The sequence below is a fragment of the Pleurodeles waltl genome, chromosome 6 (genome assembly GCF_031143425.1).
Source record: "Pleurodeles waltl isolate 20211129_DDA chromosome 6, aPleWal1.hap1.20221129, whole genome shotgun sequence".
NCBI lineage: Eukaryota > Metazoa > Chordata > Amphibia > Caudata > Salamandridae > Pleurodeles > Pleurodeles waltl.
The window spans coordinates 227,905,798-227,920,752 of NC_090445.1; the positions used below are offsets into that span (position 1 = coordinate 227,905,798).

At 42.0% G+C, this 14,955-nt stretch overlaps 1 protein-coding gene across 1 annotated transcript in view; it reads right to left on the bottom strand.

Moving 5' to 3' along the window:
• The window catches only part of FMNL1 (formin like 1), a 355,813-nt gene that overhangs the window by 63,190 nt on the left and 277,668 nt on the right, over nucleotides 1–14,955 (bottom strand). Inside the window, exons 15-16 of the mRNA XM_069237968.1 lie at nucleotides 12,800–13,261; nucleotides 9,117–9,241 (exon numbers count right to left, since the gene is read on the bottom strand). Of these exons, the coding sequence (XP_069094069.1) occupies nucleotides 9,117–9,241; nucleotides 12,800–13,261 (587 nt within the window). The remainder of the gene's footprint in view (nucleotides 1–9,116; nucleotides 9,242–12,799; nucleotides 13,262–14,955) is intronic.

Here is a 14,955-nt window from a genome sequence, read left to right on the forward strand (position 1 = left end):
TTTTCCTTCTTTCATTTCTTTGTGACCCCTTCTCTTTCTTCCTGTTGTCTGTTCTATTCCTTTTGCTTCTCTTTGTCTGTCCCATCTGCTTTCTCTCCTGAGGCCTCGTTATCAATGGAGCAACTGGTGCAGTGGCACCGGGGCCTAGAGACCTACGGACCTCACTAAACACTAATTACTGCTGTATTTTCCTACCGAAATTCCAGTGAATGATTTTCCTTTTTTACTCCACGGGCTCATTACACTGTTATTACGCCACTTGTCCTCTCCATCTTTACTCCTGAATCCCTCTTTCATTTTACCCTCCAATCTGTCCCAAATTATAATTTAGTTATGGTGTTTTGAGCATTACACTGTAATGCCAGAGATTTATTTCTGATAAAGGTTTATATAATTGTATATATATTTTGAAATAGAGGAAGAAGGTAAATGGAAGTGCTTTAGTTAAATGCTGAGCCACTGGTACTATATATCGGGAAAAGACATAATTATGAGGCAGGGTTGACCAATTTATGTGGCAAGAAAAGTCCAGGTATAAATTTACAACTCCAATAGCTCTTACTCAGGAAAATGCTAGACCTATTGCATTGCAAATGCTTGTTAGCAGTTTACAGGCCTGTTTTATGGTTGGGTGGGCCGGTTTTTACTGTTGATTGCCCAAACTTTACCACAAACATTGTCTGCAGCTAAAAGTGCATGTAGTCTCACATACCTTGCAAAATACCAATACATGATGTCTTTAGAAGTTCAGAACTGGCCTGATTTGCAAATTTGGGGCACTTTTTTTTTATCTATCTCGTTCACTAATGGGGGCCACCTTTATTTTGGTGACTCTGACGTGGCAGCTAAGGGTACCATTCTGGCACAGAGATAGATCTGGTTCAGAGACCAGAAAGCAAAAAATTCAGAAAATTAAGAAAAAGCATCACTGTTGAAAATTTCGTTCTCGGAGTTAAAAGCTTTTGGAGGCCAAATGGAGAGAATTGTAACTATGGGGTTAAAAAATAGGCACCCCTTTCTTACAGGGCAAGCCGTTCCTCTTGTGCAACAATGTCTACTTCCCATGAAACTCACAAACAAGCAAAGGGAAGGAAGAGATTTTAAGTATGTTGGTCATCACAGAAGACAAACAAATGACTGTAGTACCAAAGAATCAGGGGATGTAGGGAAGATAGTAACGCCAGTGAGAGGACTTATCCGAGACTTTTTGGCACACTGGGAGGCAGATGTCTCAAATGCAAGAGTACTGACGAATAATGCAGAAAGGATGCCCTATAGATTTCGTAGCCATACCTCGAAGAGCAGCATTCATCTCTACTCCTGTGCCAATGAACTAGGAAAAGAAAGAACCCTTGTAGGAAGGCATAAGGGAGTCAATCCAGAAAAGAGCTGTGGTTCCAGTCCCTTTAGAAAAGAACAGGGTTTTTTAATTGCTTTTTCTAGTAGAAAATGTATATAGATTTATCGGACCTGTATTATATATGAAGAAAGTGAATTACTGAGTGAAAACAATACTGTTCAAAGTAGATTGCCTTCAAAGGATAACCCTGTTGTTTCAAACAAAGAGAATTAATGATGATATTAGATCTCTAGAATGTCTATCAACACACACCAATTTGTCAATAACATCAGAAATATTTATGTTTTGCAAGTCGAGACCAGTCTTTTCAGTTTTGCCTTCGCCCATTCAGCCCCAAATCAGCTCCAGGAGTATTTACAATGGTTCTGGTTCCCCTGTTAAGCATCTCACACAATCAGAGAACAGCAGTTCAACAGTGTCAGGGACGGCTGGCTATCCATTCATCATCAGCAGACCAGATGGAGTGTCATCTAAAGGAGGTGATTTCCCTCCTAGTGTCATGGCTTTCTGCTCAATCGTAAGAAATCTAAGGTGAGTCCAGTACCAGTAAGACAATGTATCTCAGCGGGATTATAGGCGAACAATGGGTTTGATAAGACTCCTAGAGACCACAGTAATGAAGGCTCAGACACACCTAACATCCCTTCCAAATCAGGATTCACCAGGAGGCAGGGGTGTTCTTTAAGTCCAGGGAGATGTGGCAAAAACTAAGGGGCATATTTATATTTCTTGGTGCAAAACTGCACTAATGCAGTTTTGCATCAAAAAGTTTTGCACCGGCTTGCCACATTCTTGAGCGCCAGCTGGGCACCATATTTATGGAATGGTGCAAGCCGGGGCAAAGGGTATGCTAGGGTAAAAAAAAAATGACGTTAGCTGGGTGGGGTGGCGGTATGGGAGAAGGGGGTTTTGCACCAAAAAAATTACGTTAGGCAAGTTAGAGTAAAAAAAAAAATGACTCTAAGCAGCCTAGCGTCATTTTCTGATGCAAAACCATCCATACCACATGACTTCTGTCTTAGAAAAGACAGGAGTCATGCCCACCACCCCAGTGACCAGCACAGAGGACCAGGGTCCCCTGGGCATGGCCATTGCACCCAGTGCCATGTAAGGGGGGGGCAATTTCAGGGCCACCAATGGCACTTTAAAAAAAAATACTTACCTGTACTTACCTATACTTACCTGGTATGGGGCCCCCATCCTCCGCTGTCCCTCTGGTGTGGGTGGAGGTAACCTTGGGGCCTGGGGAGGGCACCTGTGGGCTTATTCCATGGTGTTCCACCACGGAAATAGGCCCACAGGTCCCCTAAACGCCTGCCCTGACCCAGGTGTTAAATAATGGTGCAAAGCAAGCTTTGCACCATTATTTGCCCCACTCCTCCCCCATGCGTGATTTTAGCACCATAGGCCATAGAGTCATTTTTTGCATGGGAACTCCTACCTTGCATCTCATTGAGCCAAGGTAGGTTTCCACGTCCATAAAATGACTTTAACTCCATAACTTTGATGCTAGATGGGTCTAATGCCAAAGTATAAATATGGAGTTAGTTTTGCACCAAATTTGCATTAAACAAATTGATGCAGATTAGGCGCAAAACAAGTATAAATATGCCCCTAAATGCTTCTGGCAAGATTTCAGCTAGGGAATCTTGCACCCATGAAGCGGGAAGCCAAGATTGCCTTGAATACTTCCCATCAGGACAGATGGTGGTTAAACCTAGTACATCTGAATGCAGGGGTACTCATTTGTCTTCAAAATCCACAGATAACCACAAAGGATGCAAGCAGATATGGATGGGAAGCCACAATGGACTCTGTCTCTACAAGGCAGGTGTACACTTCAGTCGATCAGGCATTCCTCAAACTGGAAAGAAATTGGACACTCTGCCCCAGGTTTTACTCTAAGTTAAGAGAAGAAAAAGCTGGACAGAAGCTCTTCTGTCTTGCCGGTGGACGTCTTTGTCATGTTTTTCTTTTCAAATGGTGAAGCATCTAGACTGGAGGAATCCAAAAGTTCCCTTTCCACTTCTTTTCTTATTTCTAAGTCCAAAGGTTTTGTCACATCTACACTTAGTGACATGGAGTTTGATAGGGTAGGCGTGCAAAGGAATGGGTTGCTTAGGAATTTAGCTGTAGATGGACATAGTTCTATGAAGCCATCAGCTTTGAGATACTATTCACACCAATGGACAACTGTGCAGAAATGGTCCTGAGAAATAACCTTTATCCAGTCTCTTGTGATGAGCCTTTTTACAGGAAGGTTTTTCCCTGGACTTAGCGGCTATGTTCAACTTTAACAAGGAAATGGAGGTAATGGTCTAATTACTTACCAGTACAACCATTACTCTGAGTCCTTTCTTTCTCATTCCAATCATTAAGAATCGTGGGCAAGTTCAGATTTATTTAAGAGTAAACAAATATACAGGATGTTGTCTGGGTGGAAGGGTCTCTTATCCACTATGTTAATGAAAGAGCGTTTTGAAGTTTCTTCTCTTTTTACAAAAAAAGATGAGGGACAATTAATGTTTCCCAAATGAGATAGGCAATGCTCAATTAAGGAAATAATGACTGGAACAAGGGAAAAATACTCAGGATAATGGAATTAAAAGTTAAGTAAGTACAACTGTATCAATCGTAGGTGTATTTCCCTTTTTAGCTTGAGCGCGCAAACACTTTGACTATTGTAAGTGTTGGGGGATTTTAACCATGTTCACCGCACGCCCATCACTTTCACTTGTTCGTGGGCTTGCCTTTCAAAAATCCTTTGTTATGGTTGGTAAATGCTTTACATTTGTCTCTCCTTGGGGCGGTTTTGTTACCGCCTTGGACACCAACCCTGTTACATGGATAATTGCACGTTTGCCGATACGTTTAACTGGGAGCAAACTTCTTTTTTCTTTTGTGTCTCTCCTTCACGCTCATTGCGGCCGTGGCGCTCTGGATCGGCTCACCTATGTCAACTGTTTTACTTTTCATTTTCAATTTATGTGGCAAGAAAAGTCCAGTTAGGAATTTAGAACGCCAATAGCTCTAGCTCGAGCAAACGTGAGACCCTTTGCACTGCAAATGCTTGTTAAGATATGTTTGCTACCTCTTTTTCTTTTTTTTTATGTCAATACCATGGTCACTTTCCACCACCTTTTTTAAATAAAAGTGATGGATTTGTTTCTAGTTTCATCTGAGCTGGCAAGCACCCACATGTAAGACTCAAAGATTTGAAATTAGTATGGAAGACTGGTGGGTTAACACTTCCAGAGTTAAGGCTCTATTATTTGGCTTAATTTGCTTTACAAACTAGACATGACTGTCAAGTACCTTAGGTCTGACAACTGTTACTTTATAGCTCTGCTTCAACTTCTATATATCCTCCATCTTCCATGCTTTTTGGGGCATCCCAGGTTCCTGAAATCCATGACGTGCAAGACACTGATAGTTCTTGTTAAGCAAGACACAGTTTTCCTCTAGGATTCTCAAACCCAATATCCATTCTGTGATTAGTAGTGCATTTTTTGATAAATGAGCTCAATGGAGGCTATTAAAGACAGGGTATTTGTATTGTGTCCTTGAGATAAAGGCCATAGTTTGTTTCTATTCAAATAAAAAACACGATAAAGGATACTTTTTATATATGTTCATCCAATGAAAACAGCATGTGGCCCGCTGTTTAGTTCAGACATAGCAAATATAGAGAAATAAGCACCTCAGCAAAATGTTTATGCTTTTTTAGGCAAACAATATCTGGACTGAACATGGTATGAACATTAATAAGAAAAACAGTAAACAATTATGTAGATATTTGAAATAAGTGGCATAATCAAACTAGCACTGATTTAGAAGATGAATGGTGAGAAATAAATGCACACACATTCAAAGTTTTTTGTGGGTGAAATGTCTATTGTATTATGTTTTTAATAGGTAAATGTTGTATTATACTCCAGCCATACTAAATACATTGTCTGTGCAGATTTCCTCTGCTTGCCCATGTTGTGTCTTAACCATTATATAGGCGATTGGCAACATTTATTCTTGATGTGTCCCTTCCTGTAATATTTTTGTCAATGCATTTTAAAATCCATATGTACTCAATCAGAATTTTAACTATTCTCTAATTCAAACGCTTTTTGGGAATTAATGAATTGAAATCAATATATTCCAAAAAGGACAGAAAATATTCCTTCGTCTCAGTGCTTATTAACTGCACAATCATAACCATGTATTGGAAATTCTCTATAGTCCCAGGATTTTCTCAGTGGCATTCTAAAATGTGACTGGTAAGCCAACATGACTATTGTACCATAAAAGAATTAACAAGTTGAAGAAATTCCAGTATAGATGGGTAAAGTTTGGTCAAAGATGGGAGGAAACCAGGGTACAGCAAGAGGAGATATGATTTTGTTATTCCGATGTTTATTATGGAATGAAAAACTATATTTAGGGGCATAGTTATAAACTCCTAGCGCAAACTTGTGCCACATTAGCGTCATTTTTGTAAAAGTTAATGTGGCCCAACGAGGCCAAATTCCTCGTGCCACATTTACAAAGTGCCGCAATGCATGCATTGTGCCGCTTTGTAACCCTTTGCACTACATTATGCCTGCGCCAGGCATAATGTATGCAAAAGGGACGTTTCCCCGTTAAGGGGGGGGGGGTGTGGGGGCAAAAAATGGGCAGGGAAATCTAACAGATTTCCTTGTGCCATTATGTACGGCGCTTTTAATGCATGCTCGGAACAGGCGTTAAAAGGGGGCTTCCATTATTCAGAATGGGCCCCTATGTACTCTGCAGGAGTAACACCAACATTTTTGCGCTACTCCTGCAGAGTACATCAATAGCAGCTGTAGTGTCACATAGCATCAATAACATCACATAGAGTGACGCTATTGCCCCCTACCCTGTGCCATGGTGCACCGTCATTTAAATACGGCGCACACATGGTGGCGGTAGGGGGGCGCAGGGAAAGTGGTGCTGCACTCGGTGCAGCACCACTTTCCATTAAATCTGCCCCTTCGTTTTTAGTGATTTTCCTAAGCCAGGATCGAATGTTATGAATTTTAAATTTTGATGCATTTATTCATAGTACAGTATTTGTATGGGAACAAATTTGACATTTCTATTCAAAGATCACATACATTAAAAATAATTAAAAAGCCCTTCATCAGCTAATCACATATCCTGAAGAATTAAAAAATGATTGACAGAATTCACAAATTTACAGCTGGTGACTTTATTATCCAGGATACACATAGGGGGTCATTACGACTTTGGTGGAAGGAAAAGCGTGTCCACCGAAGTCCCGACGGGCAGGTTGCCGCCAGTGCGGCCGCCTTCACGCAGACCCCATTAAGAGTTTCCCACTGGACCAGCGGGAAACACCCAACAGCATTGTCTCTGGCTCATAATAGAGCTAGCTGCAATGCTGTTGTGCGTATGGTGCACCAGCGCCCGTCGCAATGTTCACTGTCTGCTCCACTGTCCTGTGGAGGAAAACTGGTGGTGCTGGCGGTCGGAATGTGGCTGTGGGACCACCACATTGGCGGCTGTCCGACTGCCACCACGGCCCTGGTGGTGTTAAGACCGCCAGGGTTGTAATCAGGCCATAGTGATTAACCCTTTCAAGTCCACCAAATACTTTTTCTAATAATAACAATATCAAAACAACTAAGGGACGGGTTTACATCCAATCTAAATGAAGGCTTTCTGAGTAATGTTATACTTTTATATCAAGTTTGATGTTCCGCCATTCAGCATGTTTTTGTAGCTTAGAGCAAAAATCCCTATGGGAGCTAAAATTGGAAATGCATCTATTATGATCCTTCACCTCCTTGCACTAGCCTGCAGGAAACATAACATGTGAACACTTACCCAGGTTTGCTAGAGTTATGCAAAATTTAGTGCAGATTTGTAAAAAAGCACGAAAGGTATTAGCAGTGTACATACACACATATAACACATAGGCAATCACCACTGTGTAGTTCTAGTTAGGTTAGAGTTTCAATTGGAAGAGGGTTTTTTGGCTAATAACTTTGGTGCTGTGTGATGAATCTTCTCAAAACTTTTAAACTAAGTACATCCAACTCAGCTCCATCCTGGAAAGTTTTGGGGTGATCTGTAAAATGGAAGTGAGAAAAAGGAGGGTGGGGTCTCAAAATGTGCTTATCTCATGCAATTTCCCATTGGAATTTTGGAAAGTGATAGAGAAACCAACATAACAAAATTACACCAAATCTGACAGAAAGCTACATCTCTACTCTGAGAACATGTTTTGGTGCAAATCTGGTTAGCTGTTTCTTAGAAATTAAGCTTCAAATTATAGAGCTATCCAGACGTTGGCTCCTGCGGGGTTACGACAATACTCCAAACTTATAAAATGGCGCATTCTGATTGGCCAAGAGAGCTTTTTTACCCATCGACCCCTTTGATACCGCAAGACTTGTACTGGTCCCGTGCTACCAAGAAAATCTTTCAGCTGACATTTTAGGACCAGTCCTTGTGTCCTGAGTTAAAAATAAATAAGATACAAGGGTTGGGGTAGGGGTCTCTTAGCCCCCTGGCCTTGTGGCTTCGGGACAAAATAATAAAAAGAATTATTGTGCCACAGTTCCGCTATAATCTTTTGGAACTCAGCGTGGCCCCTGTGTGTGGTCCCACAGGTGGTCCAACCTCCTATTGAAGATGGTCAAACGTTATGCTCAGTGAGGGAGTTTACGTTAAATAAACTCTAGAAAGTCACTAAAAAACGTAAGGTTAACAATGATATCATTTAACATGTCATAAGTGTTGTAGTGCATGAGATAATAAGCAGTGCACTGCGGGAGCATAGTTAGCTCAGTAAACAAGAGCCAGTGAATTTCAGTGTTTTTTGTTTTAAAACAATATATATATATTATTTTTTTGACAAGTCCTAGTTATAACGTCACATTAACCTTTGCTTCTTTCAGTGAATTTCTAGGGTTTTTCTAATGTAAGCTAAAATCTTAACAACTTACCTAACAATCTAAAACTGTTGCAATTGGCCACACATAGTTAAATGTTCAACCCCCATAATAACCCCCCCCCCCAAATATAGTTCTTACATTGTAAGTGCATCATAGTCCTAATGGTGAGGCTAACTATAACGAGTTAATTTGAGTGTTTTTTTTTTTTAGCCTTTTTTAAAATCTAATTATTACATACCTTTCTATGGAACGTTTGTGGTTTGGCAACTTTATTTTTGTTTTTTAGATTGGTAGATACTCCATGGAATAATAATAATCTTAAACAAGTCATCATTAACTATGTATCACATATCATGCCATATATCTGTAGTTTCTGTGTAATTGCTATCCACATGTGAATGCTGAAGATCCAGGCAATGTCAGACACATTAAATGTTCATTCTTTCTGGGGTGTGATAGCATTTTACACCTCGCTGTAGTGTGTCCTGATCCTCCTGATGCGCTTTTGTATAAGGGGTGGCTCCATATAGTACATGTGGAGCATTTCAGAGACATGGAAGATGCCATACAGAAGTACTGTTACATGTTCTTATATTGTTGATGCTAACAATTCAAAAATGTAAGAAATAGAAGAAAATATTATGACTCAACTACTAGTGGCAGAATATGTGCAGCATGTGAGGCCTATCCTATTTATGTCAAGGCCTGTGCTGTGGTCACTGCCAAAGTGAGGGATGGATTAACGATGTTGGGCTCAAATAAGGCTGGCACTGACCACTGGCCATCCTTTCTTCAAAATACCCCAGCTACTGAGTGCTCACCTGCAGCACCTTTTCATCATTGAGTTCTGTGAAGACAGTACCATTGATCTGGGTGGGTTTCAGGGCCACCCAGTTAAGAAGAGGCATCCTGAACTTGGTCTGGATAGGCTGCTTGATTTTCACATCTGAAAAACAGAACCAAATGAGTGACAGAAACAGTTAAGCACCAAATGGATATATAGACACAAAAGAAAGTGAAGCCCAAGGAGGCGGCCATCTTTGAGATTACATTTTTGAATTAGAACACAGGACTTGTGAGAAAACCTACAGTGCTGTATTGCAGCACATCTACTAAATCTGCTTTTTACCAAGGTCCACCACGGTCTTAAACCCTTCAATAAATTATTCATTCCTTATGGCTCTATATTGTGTGAAAATCTGAACAAAGGGGAAAGGGAGTGGAAGCAGCTAAGCTTAAAGCCGGTGCCTGCTTGTTATCTGAGGAAGGCAATCATTTCTGAGAAGACAGACATCTATTTACAAGAAGCATGCGCTGTCGCTGTGTCATTTCTTTTTTGATGCAGCGACGGTGCCGTCACTGATCCATATTTACAAAGTGATGCGTTTTCAGAAATGTGTCACTTTTCATCCCCAGTGTGTCATTTTTACCTTGCGCAACAACCAGTTGCGTCAGGTTCAGTTAATCATATGTAAGGTAGGCGTCCGACTTAAAAACCAATGCAAAACTGATGCATCCATATTTACAAGGTTTTAGGAAAGTGATGCATCTTTGGGAAATGTCACAAATGTGTCACAATTCCTATGCCTGCTAAACCCAGGCGTACAAATGACACAGGAGCTTTTTCTTAGTGATCTGACCAGCTGAAGTCACTTTCAACGCTGGAATCTGTGAGGAACTCACATCTCCCTAGCAGGTAAGTGCACACATGAGGTAGGTAACAAAGTACATGTCACACTACACTACATGCATGCCTTATGTCACACTAAGTACACTATGCCCACTTGTATGTGTGACATACAGGACCTATGCAATAGATTGCAAGGTGTGTTTTCACCTTTTCACACTCTAGTACATTGGTCCCTATACAATAGGCAATCCGTAGGTCAGTACTGACACATCACTGCTGAATATTGACGCATACCAGTTTTCTGACCCACTACAGCAATGTGGCACTTTTGGCCTGATTTTCTTGCGTCATCCTTCCCATGGGTGCCTCAGAATTTCTTACACATCCTTGGGACCTTGTGCCATGGATCGCTGTATTGTAAATACAGCTCATCCATTGCGTCGTAAACTTTTACGACGCAGCGCAAGGAAAACTGACGCATTGCTGCGGTAAAGTAGTGATGCATCAAATCTTGTAAATATGCCCCTAATTTCTTGAGAACACATTGCCTGTTGTTTAAGGGCACATTATCTACTGTTTAAGGACATATTACTTACGTTTTGAGAGCTGTTTACCTAAAATGTCAAGACGTCAATTACTGAATGAGGGTACATTACTCACATACACTCTGAAATCACATTACCTACTTGAAAGGCAGGTGAATTTTTGAGGGTGCATGATTACATGAAGAAACATTATCTACCTACCGAGCGTAATTTGTTACCTTCTGTTTGAGGAAATCCTAACTCGTTTTCAAAGAGCACATTGTTTCCTCCTTCAGGGCACATCACGTCAGCCCACACTAATCTCTTTTGTACAGCACATTATTTATGGTTTTTAGCAGACCCTTGATACTTTGAAGGCTGCCGATTAATATTTAAATTTCAGTTGCTAACTATTCTGAGGTGTCTTCCTTTTTTGAGTTCACAAAATTTACTTAGTGCCCTGCCTACATTTAGACTGCACATTAGCTTCTGAGGTCACACACATCGGTTTCGTAGTACTGCACGTACAATAACTGTCAGCACACTGGCTAGCGCTAATAAATCATGTATTAGGAGTGCCCGCCCAAGAAAAGGTCAGGCGTAATATTACTTGGCGTTTGAATAGACTTTCTTTCTACCCCAGTGCACAGGCAGCACACCTGATGGCACACTGCTGGTCACTTGGGAGACCCTAAAAACTATAAACCAATAAACTAAGGCCCAGATTTATTAAAAGTGGTGCCGCAACTAGTGCCCCTTAGCACCACCAGGTGTGCGCTGTATTTACAGTACAGCGCACTATGGCGGTAGTCAGGTGGACTAGCATCATAATTTGTTACGCTAGTCCGGTGCTTTGCAGAACTAGCGTAAAAAGTTATGACGCTAATCCTGCAAAGCACCCAGAGGCCCATTGAACACAATGGGTGCCTCTTTTTAACGCCTGCACTTAGCAGGCATTAAAAAATGCTGATAAAAATGGCGCAAGGAATCTCATAGATAACTTTGCACCATTTTTACAGCTCCCTCGAGTGCTGGAACACCCTCTTGCATACATTATGCCTGGCGCAGGCATAATGTGGCGCAAGGGGTTACAAAGTGCCGCAATGAAAGCATTGTGCCACTTTGTAAACATGGCGTAGCGTTTTTGCCCTTCCAACGCCACATTAGTGGAAAAAAAATTAAGCTAATGTGGCCTTGGAATGGTGCTAGGCCACCATAAATCTGGGCCTAGGTGATCGAAGTATCACTAATATGGCCAAGAGGCCGCTGCTTCCTTGTCTGGTATGGTCGGATAGCTCAGTGAGTTGGACACTCGGCCCTAAAATATGCAGTGAACAATAGCTTGCAGGTTTGAATCCCGGCAGACGAAAACTGAGCCTTCTACCCTTCTTAAGTCAGTAAATTGAGTACCAAAAACTGAGTAATAGTAACACCTGTTATTTACAGCACTTCGAAATGGCAGACTTGTGTGGTATGAAGTTCTATGTAAGAAATGCCATCATTATAAAACGTTGTTTTCTCAAATAAACTAAACCTTCTTAAACTAACAGTAATTTCAAGCACTCCCAAGAGTCTTTGTCCACAGAAAGGTGTGCCTAAACACACACACAGCAGTTGTCTCAGAGTCGCCTTTGCCATCTCACCGGGACTGTCCCATTCCCAAGCAGCAGGATAGATCAGGGGCAATCCCAGGGTTTTTGAAGTGAAACTTTCTGCTATCAAAGGAATTGTGCCGAGAGACCAGACATGTTTTAAATACCTGATAGAACGTGCTACATGTTAAAGGGCAGAAATCATGTTTCATGCGAGTCTGTTTTAACAATGAAATCATAAACAATACATAAATAACACACTCACACACACACACACACACACCGAACCATCCCTTCGCCCCCTTGCCTCCCCGCCTCCGCATATGGTAGACAGACAGTTTCACATTGAGACTTAGAATCTGCAAATTGTACACATCTGTCTTGTATGTTTCCTTAACAAACATTCTTTTTTCTGCTGATCGGAAATACCCACAGGACTCACCTCATTCATACAGGTAACACATGTTTAGATCAGTGACTTTTTCAGTGTAGACAGGCTCTCGGTTCCCAGGGAAATGTTTGTTTTGGGCGCCATGTGTATGTAAGACTGAGCTTGGAGAGACATAAAATAGTCCTCCTTTGCTAGCTCTTGAAGAGATGGGCAGGCTCGGCTGTGCAAATGGTATTTCGATAACATACTGGCCTAAGCGAAATACTGAAAATGTGGACCTCTTTGTTACTACTCAATTTTTTCTGCCCTACAGCCCTCTCCCCGCTTTTTGATTGATTGTAAGGATCATTTATCCCTTTGCTCTCACCTGATCTGTCTGCAGACGCTGAAGTAGTTGCTGCACCAGCGTGCATTCCTGGAGGTGGTGGAGGGGGAGCCGGGCATGGCATTCCCTGGGTGAAAGTAGGTGGGGGTGGTGGTGGAGGTGGTGGTGGTGGTGGTGGTGGCGGCGCCTGAGGAGGCAGGTGGCCTGTCTCAGGAGGGCCAGTTGAAGGGGATACATCCTTTCCAGGTCCAGGCAGGGGTGGGGCTGGTGGTGGAGCGGGGGGAGTTGGTGTCTTTGTTGGTGACTGACTGACAGGTGTGGCAGGTGGGACTGGAGAGGCAAGTGGGGTGGACTGAGAGGGTGGGCCAGGAGACACAGGTTGGGTGGACGCATCAGGCTGGACACCGGCGAAAGCTGGCAAAGAAGGTGCAGGAGGAACCACTGGAGAAGCCACAGCTGTGGTGTCCAACGATGGCGGAGGTGACGGTGGTGGAACCGGACTATCTGTAATGAAAAGACATATTGTTTATTTGAAGTGGTCTCTAAGGATACCTTTCTGTTTCTAGCAAGCCTCTGCATATCCAAATCTATCCAAAGACTGGAGCCTTTCGCAATTTCTAGGTATCATCAAACCACTTCAGATGGTATATCTTTGAAATGTGCTTCTTATAGTACTCACCGAACCACAGAATGTGACCAACCTTCCTAGCTATAGACAGGCTAGGCAACACAGCAGGCTATGCATATTGTAACCTCCATGCCCCACCCTGCTGCAATACCTCTAGCATAAAAAGGTTGATCATGTGGCCAACAGGGGAAACGCTAGCGGTGTAATGCAGGAAATGAAGAAATACTAGTAGTAAGGAGACGCCAGGAGTGCACAGGGAGCTTGCAGTCTGCTGAGCTCTTCCACAGTTTTGAGGTTTGCCTGATGCAGTTTGCATACTCTACAGTACATAAATAAACACTACATTGAGCCATGCCGGTAGCTTACAACTAAGCAATAATGTAATAATGGTAAAACGTGGTTTGTGATGATATTACCAGACGGTAAAGAGGAACAAGGAACAACTTAGCTCATTTAACTGACAATGGGGGACTGATCCTGCACACTACGCCTACCTTGAGCAGTAAAGGAAGAGGTGGGGGAGCTGGTCCTGCAGAATGAGCTCACCATGAACGACAGAAGGAGGGGAGCTGATTTGTACAGAGGGTTCACCATGATCATCAGAGTAAAGAGGAGCAGATTGTGTACAGAGAAGTCACCATGAGTGATGAGTGATGAGGAAGGAGGAGCAGATTTCCAACACACTTCAGTATGTGTGATAGCGAAACGAGGGGCTAATCCTGTACACTAAACTCACTATGAGGAATAAAGGAAGGATGAGATGATACTGTACAGATTTCACCATGAGCAATAAAAAGTAGATACAGCTGTTGCTTTAGGTTGTGCAGAAGGACCATACACTTAGGAGAGAATATCTGGATGTTTGGTGGCACAAACTTTGGAACCCACAATAAAATAACACTGTGGATAGATAAAGTGAGACAGGAAGAAAGTGGGAGTAAGAAAGAGAGAAAGTGAAAGAGAGAGGGGAGTTTCTTAGAGGCATAGAAAGTAGAAGCAGATTCCACATAATAGCTGGAAAGACTTCGACTGGGTTAGGTAAGTACCTCTACAACATCTAGAACTATATATAACTTGTTTGGATTGCTTATCTTCTTTATAATGTTTGTAATGCTGATTACCTTGCTTTGATTTGTCTGCCTAGTTATCACAGCTCACTCTCTATATTGCAGATTGTGATTGTTTCAATAAATGCATTGGCAACTTCGCCACAGTATCCTCAATTATTTTAGGAAACATGAAAGTGGAAGCAGCAGCACTGGTGGGTTGCCAACGTATCACGTAAGTTCCTCTAATAGATCTGGAGCATGAGTTACCAAAAATAATTGGCAAGACTTAAATGTGTATAGGTCGCAGTAGCTTGGGGGCCAGACCAAATAAGCCACAGCTTAAAGGTAATCCTGAGAAGGATAATGCAAAGCAAGAGCAGGAGTCTTCTAAAAATTGCTGGGATGGAAAAAAATCAAATAAAGATAGTAAAATCACTTGGAGAATCTTTGCAGCCGGAGAGCTCTGAGAAACTTTATAACTTACGTAATCATTATAATTTGAAACTGCCTGATTATTTGCC